The sequence below is a fragment of the Gossypium hirsutum genome, chromosome A07 (assembly GCF_007990345.1).
Source record: "Gossypium hirsutum isolate 1008001.06 chromosome A07, Gossypium_hirsutum_v2.1, whole genome shotgun sequence".
Taxonomy (NCBI): domain Eukaryota; kingdom Viridiplantae; phylum Streptophyta; class Magnoliopsida; order Malvales; family Malvaceae; genus Gossypium; species Gossypium hirsutum.
The window spans coordinates 15,919,234-15,930,398 of NC_053430.1; the positions used below are offsets into that span (position 1 = coordinate 15,919,234).

Here is an 11,165-nt window from a genome sequence, read left to right on the forward strand (position 1 = left end):
TCAAATGGTTGTTAAATTCAAATTCATTACGACATCATTTTTTTTACACGACAACAAAAAATGAGTATTTTTTATTTCAAAATGTCACACTAGAAGATATTATCAATACTAATAATTAAATATAAATTTTAATATATGTAAAATAAAGAGACTAAATTTTTTTTGAAATTAAACTGGGATATTATTATTGAAGCAAAACAAAACCAAACAAAAGAAAAAGCCCAACCTAGCTAAAGACCACCAGCCCAAAATCCAACACGGGAGCCGAATAGTTAAAAGATCAAAAAGAAAAATCTGGAAACACATTAAAATAACAAAATAAATGCCAAGAAAACCCTAGTCTGCCATTAATGACCTGTCCCCAACTTTCCCCTTTTCAATATTTTCTTTGACTTGTCGGATCTAGAAGCTCGAGAGTATAGTTACCAAAATTAGAGAAATGAGATCTCTCAACTTCTAAATCACCATTTCAAACCCTTCTTTCATCAATCTGGTTCTCTTGGTCATTCCATCTCCAGTCGTCGTTGAGCATATCCAAGAACACAACCTACCAGGGAAATCATTTCTCTTCTCTTTAGACTCGTCGTGGCTAGGTTATGGGCTAATTGATTAGCTAATCTAGGAGCAAAATGAAAATCTAATTACCAAAATCTTTCGTTTTCCTTCTGAATGTTTTGATGTGAGCGCTAATTTGTGATTTATCCATTGATCTTGTTTTGCATTTGTTAATGATGGGTCTAGAATCTCCTTCCACTATTACATTTGTTAAACCCAATTCAATCCATGTGAGCACGACTTCGAGACAAACGAGGGCCTCTGCATCAAAGGCAGTGCCAACCGCCGTGTGTAGACGAGATTTAAAGACCAGAACTTCTTCTTTCACGTTTCGTGCCACTATCCCCGAAGCCGACTTAAAACCTTGGCATTTGAACAAGGCATCAAAATTGATTTTAATGTTCTACCCTTCAGGTGTTTTCTAATTCCCCTTCTTACCATCAAAGGTAGTTTTTTTCTCTGTCAAGTAATGAAGTTCACGAATGTAGTTTTTGGTGAAATTAGCTACGTCTATAACTGAATGAGTTTTACCTTCATACAGGTTCTTATTTCTGTCTAACCAAATCGACTACAACCAAGCGTTGTTGGGACTCCGTGCTTTTTCCAAATACCCAGGTAAGCCATTCAAAGTAGTCCGATTGATGTCTTGTAATTACCCATTCAAAATTTAAAATTTGCGATATTTCTATTGAAGTAGGGCATTCACCAAAGACATGCCATAAAGTCTGAATTCCCACCTTACATCTGGGACACTTGTTACTTTGAGTCAATCTTTTGACATATAGGTTGGCCATTGTGGGGATGAAATTCCAAGATACTATTCATAGCATTATTATAATTTTATTGGGAAGTTATAGATCCCACAATTGCTTGTAGAATTGTTCTGTTGTAATCTGTAAGTCATTAAAATTAGGGGTAGTGCTCTAGGTCTGTAATAGTTTATAGGCGTTTCTTACCGAAAACATACCCAAGGGCTCACCGCGCCATATTACCAAGTCAGCATGCTCCTCCCTCATAAGTGGAATCTGTAGGATTCTGTTTGCATCATCTGGCTCAAAGGTATTGCGGGTAACCTCTTCCTTCCATACTCTATTAACACTATTTATTAAACATGCAATAGTAGATAAGTTTGCACATTAATTCGATTATGTAATCTGTAATTTGCTGCCTCGGGCAGCCACGCATCCTCGTTGATTAATATGCTTTTCCCTATGCCAACCCTCTAACCTAGACCATTTTTAAGTAGACCTTTTGCCACCCATGTAACAACCTATTTTTAATGAAATCGAAACAGTGGTTTCGGGACCACAAATCCAAGGCCGGAAGAAAAATTATTTTAAAATTATTTTATGATCTACATTATGATAGAAATATCGTAGAAAAATTTCATTAAGAAATTTCACCGATTACATGTTTAATTTGATAAAAAGGACCAAATTGCATAAAGTGCAAAAGTTGAATTCTAGTAGCTAAAGGGATCAAATAGCTATGGAATTCAAAATTGGAGGTCCTTATATAGGAAATAGACCATTTAGAGGAGTTAGTAGATAAGGATGATTATTCATCATTGAAAATTTAAGAAAAGTAAAGGGTTAATTTGGAAAGATGGTAAAATAATGACGATAAAAGGAATAAATAATTAAATTAAGTCATTTTCATCATCTTTCTTAAATCAAAATACATGGAAACCCTAGTTATAAAGCTTGAAGATGAAAAACTTATTTTGTTTAATTAGGTGAGTAATATTCTCTCGTTTTTAATGATTTTTATGTTTCCGAATCGTAATAGATTAATCTAGCTATCTCAGGATTAATTTGTAAAACTATCAAAGTATTAGGGTTTTTCCATGGATGAATATAGTTGAATTATGAAGTTTTATGGTAGAAAATGAAAGGTTGTTGATAGATAAATAATTTTTGTAAAAAGAATTTTGATGAAATTATGATTTAGGGATTAAATTGTAAAGATGGAAAATTCATAGAAAAATTCTGAATTTATGAAACACATGAGTTGCTGTTGTGATACACGAAAATCGGATAGGCTTGGAATAATGATTAAATAGTATGAATTTTATTTTCCGAGCCAAGGGACAAAATTGTAATTTATTAAAAGTATAGCTGTATAAGGGCAAAATATTAATTTTACCAAAGATATGTATTGGATTGAATTGAATGTAAATTGTATTAAATTTAGCTAAATTCATTCGTATAGATTCGGATAGACACAATACGGGATTAGATCGAGGAAAAGAAAAAGTATCGGATTAGTAGATTACAAACCCATGAACACTTATCGAGGTAAGTTTGTGTAACTAAATTATATATTTATGTGTTCAAATATATGTATGTGAAATGTATAATTTCCATGTATAAGTATTGATCACATATTCAACAAGTACTAAGTCCCGTTTGAACATTGAAAATTCGATGGATACAAATGACATGTCATTAAGGGTTCCCGAATTGGTTGTGGTCCTGCATGTATTGCGGACACACCACAACTTGCAAGAGCAACCCGTTATTTAGCTCTTATGGGCATCCCGTTATATGGCTCTCACGAGCTTCTCGATATTTGGCTCTTATGAGTTTCCTGATTAATGGCTCCCTTGAGCTTCCCGTTTATGGCTCGTATGAGCTTCCCAATAATTGGCTCTAAGAGCTTTTCGTTATATAGCTCACATGGTCAAAAGAGCTTCCCGATTATTTTCTCGTATGGGCATACCTGTACATGAATTGACGGATTATAGATTTGTACACTTTGTGTGTACTACCCGTGTATCCATCGATATTTTGAATGATTCAACAGGAAAAGTTCTAATATAAGATAATATGAATTCGAGATGAATTATTACGGGTATATACTTGATATACATGGATATGAGTTGTACATGCTATATGAACACATGATGTGGGAAGCATATGTATATGGAAATTTGATTATTGATGAGCTTATACATGTTGCTTGATATTCATATGAAATACATGATTAACATGATTGATGAGGATATGTGTTAAGGCTTTTGGCAAATTTGACTTGAATATGTCTAGAATGTTTACCTTAAATGTGATTAAATGGTAAGTTAAATTCCATGTTATACAAACTTACTAAGCATTAAATGCTTACTCTATTTTATTTTCTCTGTTTTATAGTAACTCGGAAGCTCGATAAGGTTGGAAGTTGGTCAGAGCTACATCACACTATCCATCGGCCCATCTCGGTACATGTAGTAAATCAATTTTGGTTATAATGACATGTGTGGGTTAATTTGGCCAAATGTTGGAATGTAAATGTCTTGTTGTGATTAGCCATTTGAAAGGCTTGTTTTTTATATATTTTGATGTATGTATGGCCTTGACATGTTTGGTAAGTATGAATACTTGGATATATGTCGTGATATATCATGTATAAAACTTGGTTTTGGCTTGATTTGAAGGTCTTGTTGTGTCTTGTAAATGTATAAATTTTTGTGTTTAGGTTGGTACCAAATTTAGGTGAGAAATGTGGCTTGAAAAGGACCTATTTTGGTCTACAAAGGTAGAGACACGGGGCGTGTGTCTCAGCCGTGTGTCAGGTAGCAGGGCCGTGTGTCCTTTGTATTTTAAATTTTGCACAAGTCAATATATTTAAAATTTGTTCAAACGGCCTAGCACACGAGCATGTGGCTTGGCCGTATGACCCCTGTACCTTATTAATACAAGTCAGTATGCTCCCACGGCTTAGCACATGGGCGTGTGGCTTGGCCGTGTGACCCAAGTCGAGCTCCCAAGTTTGGGCATGAGCTGAGACACAGCCATGTGTCCCTAATTCGAATGCCCATACAGCCTGGCCATACGGGCGTGTGACTCTTACACCTTCGAAAAATTTTAATGTTTTCTGAAAAATTTTGAGTACCCAGTTTAGTCCTTATTTATTTCTAACATGTATTTTGAGCTTCGAGGGCTTACATAAGGGACAATATGATGAATTTGGATTAAGTTATGATGTGAATGATAGATGATATGAAATGTCTGTTATTTTATCTGTAAATTTTGATAATGCTCCGTAACCCTTTTCCGACGACGGATTCGGGTTAGAGGTATTACAACCCAAATACCTTTCCAAGAATACAATGGTGTGCACCCTAGCTCTGCTTGTAAAAAGCTAGTAGAGGGATAGTCTTTGGCTTTTAAGAACCATAATAATAATAATGAATCAGGCTGATCAATAAGACGCCATCCTTGCTTAGCAAGTAATGCCACATTTAATTTCACTAAATTTTTAAAAACCCAAACCACCATCCAGTTTTAATTTGCACATCTTATTCCAGCTACACCAATGAATTCCTTTTCGCCCATGCCCTTTTTGCTACAAGTACCTAGCAATTATAGCTTCCATCTCTCCACATAAAGTTTTTTGGTAAAAGAAAGCACATCATGGAATAAGTAGGGATTACTTGTAAAACCGATTTAGTAAAGACTTATTTACCCCTTTGTAACAAGAACCGCAAGCTTTACCCTCAATTTTCAATCGAATTCGATCTTTTAAATTTTGAAAAGATGCATTCTTCCAAATTAGGAAGACCAAGATATTTTTCAACATCGTTCTAGCTTCTCACTCCCAATAATCCCGTAACAAGATATCTATCAACTTCTGGAGTATTAGTGCTAAAAAATACTACGGATTTTTCAAAGTTCACACATTGGCTAAAACACAACTCATATGTATTCAGAATTCCTTTTATCTTTTAAGCTCCCAAGGCCGTTGGCTTACCAAATAAAATGCAATCATTCGCAAAGAGGAGATGAGAAATCTGAGGGCCTCTCCTGCTTGCTTTGGCCCCTTTGATCTGCCCCCTCATAATTGACAAACACATAAGAGATGAAAGTCCTTCACTACAAATCAGAAATAGAAAAGGGCTGAGAGAATCCCCTTAGCAAAAACCTCTGGTTGGTTTCAAACGTTCTCCTTTGCATCCATTTAAGATGATGAAATAGGAACTGAAGTAAGACATTTCATAATGAAATCCACCCAAGATTGCACAAAACCCATTCGTTCTATCATAAGCCTTAAAAAATCCCACTCCACCCTATCATAAGCCTTGTTCAAATCAAGCTTGAGTGCCATGTGCCCTTTTGTCCAATTCTTTTATTTTTCAATGTATGTATAATTTCATAAGCCACGAGTACATTAATAGTGATTAAACGTCCTGGTATAAAGGCATTCTGTGCACTATCAATACATGAGTCCAAAACATGTTGAAATCTAACCACCTTAGCTATCACCTTATAAAGAACATTACATAGACTTATGGGTTTAATTTTTTTCATTTTTGTAGGGTGTAAGGTTTTGGGTATCAACACAATATTAGTGACATTTAAGAGTTCCGAATCCCTACCCTCATTTAAGATTCCAAACAGAAAGAAGTTACCTCTGTACCTATGATGTGCCAACACTTCTGAAAGAAAATCGCTAGAAAGCAATCATCACCGGGAACCTTTGTAGGACCTATTCCTTTCAATGCTACCCAAATCTCTTCAGCAATGTACTTCGTTGTAAGCTAAAAATTTGCTTCCTTAGAAATGCAATGCTCAATTCCTAACAAGATCGATTCCATATTGCTCACCCTTCCGGTTGTAAACAACTCTTGAAAAAATCTCTTAGATATCTTCTCCATCTCTTCCACATCATTGAATTCTTCCCCATCCTTATTCAGCAAGCTTCTTATAGTATTAGATCTATTGCATTGAGTAACACAATTATGCAAAAACGTCGTGTTTCTATCCCTTAATTTTAGCCAATTAACGCGTGCTCTTTGCTCCAAATAGGCCTTGTCTTTATTGATTTCCAAATTGAGATGTATCTTTCTAACAGCCTGATTTAGACCCTAATCAGAACTGTGGTTTCAGGACCACGAATCCAAGTTAGAAAAATATTTAAAATTTATTTTCTGTGTTTATTAAATGTGAATTCATATGTGTGAAATTTTCGTAATTTAATTTTATCGTTTAAGTGCCCGATTTAATAAAAGGGCCTAATCGCGTAAAGTGAAAATTTGATGGTTATTTTTAAAAGGGCCGAATTGATGATGTCTTTCTTATATGAGGTATTTATGTAGCAATTTGACTATACGAAATACTGATGGAAGGTTGTGACCTTAGAATATGTGTTTTAGTTATTAATTTTTAAAGGTTAAGTATGTAAAATAATAAATAACATATATATGATATAATACACCATAATTAAAAGCCATGTTCTTCATATTTTCTCATGACCAAAACTAAAGAAAAGAAAAATAAATAAAGAAAGCTTAGTTCGGCCATTGTCCAAGCTTGATTCAAGATTAAGAACCAAAGAAATCAGATTTGGATCGAGGGAAAACTAAAGTTGTCAACTAGTCGTCCTGTTCCGTTTTTCATCGTTCGATGTAAGTTTATAAGCAAATAGACGTTGTTAATTTTAATTAAATGTAAGTTATATATGTTGAAATGAAATATGTGAATATATATATGAGTTAGTCGAATGTGTACAAGCTTGGTAGCTATGTTTATGAATTCGTTTCGGCTGAGTTACGACATCCGAAAGTCCCGTACAAACCTTAGGAATAGCTAGGATACATATGTCATGACATAGGATCTCCTATATGTGTTCTCGAGTAAGACCATGTCTGGGACATTGACATCGATAAGTGGTTACGAGTAAGACCATGGACAGTGGCATCGATATAAGATAGCATGTAAGACCATGATGATCGTGAAACTAACTAACAAAATTTGACTAAGGCAAGCACACCTATCGAACAGTAGTATAGTTATGGTGAGACCCGAAATATCGTATCCACGAGGACTTAAAGTACTAGTAATTACTATCTTTTTATTATCTAGCCTAACAATTAAGAGAATGTTTTTAAACTAAAACTAAACCTAATTATCTAATTAACTAAGATTACGACAGAGATTAAAGTTGGAAAATACTTTTTAGAAAACCAATAGAGAAGACAATACCCAAGTAAGAATCCACCTAGACTTCACTTATTACTTCTGAATTAGATGATTTATTCACTTGACTTAATCCGTAGAAATCCCTGATTTATGTTAATATCTCTTTCGAGACTAAGAACAACTGACGCTAGGTTGATTAATTGAAATCTCTTTCTAATTAAAATCTCTATTGTCGTATTAACTCGACCTATGGATTCTCTTATTAGATTTGACTCTAATCCGGTACATTTATGTCGTCCTATTTCTAGGATTGCATGCAACTCCGCTTAATTATGAATGATCTACTCTTAAACAGGGACTTTTGCTCCACTGAATAAGCACATCAAAAACTTGAAATAATATCCTGAAATATTAAAGCAAGGGTTAAATTCACAATTAAGAATAAGACCAAGTATTTATCATATAACTCAAATAATAATAAGATCCGTCTTAAGTTTTATCTCCCTTAAGTATTTAGGGAATTTAGTTCATAATAATAATGGAAAACATCTCAAAGTTTGGAAAACAACAAAACATAAAGAAACCCAATGAACTTCTAGGAAATTGGATGGAAATCTTCAGTCTTAATGTAGATCTTGCTCCCGAGCTGATTTCAATCGCTTTTTTTGAGTATTTTCTGCCTTCTACTCTGTGTGTCTCCCTTCTAATCCTCTTTTAAGGTGTTTATATAGACTTTCGAATGCCCAAAAGCCCAAAATTAGCCTTTTCCGAGTAGAACTAGACTTGGGCTCGATAGGGACACGGCTGTGTGCCACGCACGTGTGAAGGTGCTCAGGCCGTGTGTAATTCTAACTTGGATTAATGTCGACACGACCATGACACACGGGCGTGTGGTCTACTCATGTGTCACACACGGGCGTGTGGATCACCCGTGTGGAAGTACCTAGGTCGCGTGAAACACTGATTTAGGCCCAATTTGTCCATTTTGGCCCGTTTCTCGCTCTTTTTTCTATCCTAGGCTTTCCTGAGTATAAAACATAAAATTAAAGGATTAGGAGCATTGAATTCTCTAAATCTTATAATAAATCATCCATAATTATGCAAAGCATTGGGGTAAAAATATGTATAAATTATGATTTATCAGACCACGTCTGGGACGTTGGCATTGTTCGATATATGTGATTATCTGAGTATCCTATTCAATTCTGAATGGTTCAACGGGCAATGATAAGTTGTGTTCGAAGGTCTAAAATGAACTAAACGATCAGGTATGAGTTAGTTGATCACTTATTTGAAATTAAAGTAAGTTGGTCATTTGATATGTTATGCTAAATTTTACAAATTATTAATGGGAATATATATGTAATTGAGTAGTATATTCAGCCATATACTATGAATATTTATATTAAGTTATATTTTGATTCATGAGTATTTGTATACGAGAGTAAATGTACTTTGTTAATATATGTATGTACATTCAGTCCCAACTAATTCTCTATGTGAAAGTATATGATATACATGAAATTGTAAGTTTGTGATTTAATGTGAATATGATAGTAAAGTTTAAGTTGATTATGTTATTGAGATGTTTATTTGCTTATGACTTACTAAGCTTAAATAGCTTACTGTGTGTGTTCTTGTTTACCTCTGTTTTATAGATTTTTCAGGTTACGAGCTCGGGGATCGTCAGCAAAGTCTATCACACTATCGACCGTTTTTGGCACATTATAAGTTAGAACTTGACTTTATGGCATGTGTAAGCTAGGTTATGTTCAATAAGTTTGAAGTTGTGTATATATATTAAGCCATGCGAAAATGGCTAATATGTTAAGTGATTATATAAAACTTTAGTCATGTTTATATGTGTTATATGCTTTGAAAATGGTTGGTGATTTTGGATGTATATGGGGTTGATTTGGCTATGGTTTATGCATGGATAAAAGTATATGTGAATTTTGTTGATTTGTTTTGTTAAGATGTTATTATGTGATTTGGTGATAAAGAATATTCAGTTAAATCCAAACATGGTTGGAAATTAATTTGGTATGTATATTATATGATATGTTTTATATTTATGATTGGTTTAATAATTTATAAATATATATGTATATTCAAATGTGCAATAATCTTTATAGTCGGTTTGTAATGAAAATGTATGAGTATAATTTGTCTAGTGAATTGAGCATGACTTGGTAATAAGGTAAATTGATGAACACATGGTTGATTGTGTAATAGCTAGTTTGATACGATTTGTTATGGCAAGATGGAATTATGTTTTATGAATGAATGGTTGGTTAATTGAGCTAGCATAATGTGTATAATATTTAAGGTTAAATAATTATGAAATGGTATATTTAGTTAAGGTATCATTATGCGTGGTATAATCTTATGTGATTAAATTGATAGTTGAATAGATGTGAAGTGATTTGGTCACGTATATGTAATTTAGTATAATGTTTAGATATAATTCTTAGTTTGTGAATTATAATATGAAATAAATTGTTATTTGTGTCCGAAGATGGTTAATGATGATATGGTGATTTGTGTTTGAACTTGGTGAAATATGGTTGTGCTTATATCTTAGATTGTACATTAATCCGTAAATGTGACTTGCCATAATGCTTTATTTGGATATGCTTATATATATATATATACATACATCCGAATGGATGTTTTTAATTTGCATTAATGTACAAAACAGGTAAATTCATATTGACTATTATATCAATGCCGCATAAATGATTGATAAGTTTAATTTTGAAATTTGTTTTGTTTGATGTATAATTTATACCTATGCTAAAGCCATATAATGATTGGTTACTATTTCAATTAATGAAATAGATGATTTATTATATGTTCTGTATATATATAATTTGTTTTGATATATGTTAGATTAAATTTTGAATTGTGAAATGTAATGAATATCTTTATGAACTGTGTTATGATCGGTAATACCTCAAAACTCTAATCCGGTGATGGATACGGGTTAGGGGTGTTACAATATTCATATAAATGATTTTAGCCAAATTCTCATCATTCCTATCCTCTTCTAACAAACTCTCTAGTTTTCTACTTAAATCTTTTTTGAGCCCTACCCTTCTTTCTCAAATCTTAATTACCCAATGAGTCAATCCCTGTCTTAAGCTTTCTAGTTTATCAAATGTCGTCCACAAAGATGATCCCTAAATATCTTTAATTGTCCTTTCAAATGTTTCTTCAAGAAGCCACCATGCCTCGAACCTAAAGGAAGCCTTCCTTATCTCCCTATACCTCTGCTTTGTATGAATGAGCAAAAGGCAGTGATCCAAATGTGAGTAAGGCAAGTTTGAATACAAGCATGTGGGAAAACCAAAAACTATTCTATGTTTGCAACCCTTCTATCGAGCCTTTCCATTATGTTTGTTTCTGGTAAGTTTCCTCTTTCCCATGTGAACCACGACTCAGAGAATCCTACATCCAAAAGTCGGCACTTGTTAAAAACTGCCCAAAAAGCCTCCATTCTTTTTTCATCTCTTGGCACCCTTCTTTTTTTCTCAAAAGAGTACAAAATTTCATTAAAATCCCCACAAACAAGACAATGATGAGTTTGAATCCTTCCCAATTTTCGAAGTAAACTCCAAGTACTACACCTTTCAGTAGCAAAAGGTGCTCCATAAAACCCCGTGAAGCACCATTCCCTGTTGACTTGATTTT

At 33.7% G+C, this 11,165-nt stretch overlaps 1 protein-coding gene across 15 annotated transcripts; it reads left to right on the forward strand.

Annotated features, from left to right (window-relative positions):
• Window positions 1–304: 304 nt before the first annotated feature.
• LOC107932936 (uncharacterized) lies at window positions 305–3,981 on the forward strand. 15 transcript variants are annotated; one of them, XR_005930393.1, is made up of 5 exons: window positions 310–969; window positions 1,097–1,170; window positions 1,253–1,614; window positions 2,767–2,852; window positions 3,705–3,981. XR_005930393.1 is itself a non-coding variant. In XM_016865057.2 (3 exons), the coding sequence occupies exons 1-3, from the start codon at window positions 729–731 to the stop codon at window positions 3,705–3,707; spliced, it is 318 nt and encodes a 105-aa protein (XP_016720546.1). In that variant the 5' UTR covers window positions 307–728; the 3' UTR covers window positions 3,708–3,981. The 15 variants fall into 15 exon arrangements, 1 of the variants encoding a protein (XP_016720546.1); XR_005930391.1 differs by having other exon boundaries at window positions 311–1,001; window positions 1,250–1,623; XR_005930390.1 differs by having other exon boundaries at window positions 311–1,001; window positions 1,253–1,623.
• The last annotated feature ends 7,184 nt before the right edge of the window (window positions 3,982–11,165 follow it).

Coding starts and splice junctions, on each gene's coding strand:
- LOC107932936 (XM_016865057.2), top strand. CDS start 729: ATGATGGGTCTAGAATCTCCTTCCACTATTACATTTGTTAAACCCAAT. Junction 970..1,096: donor TTTAATGTTCTACCCTTCAG/GTGTTTTCTAAT, acceptor ACCTTCATACAG/GTTCTTATTTCTGTCTAACC.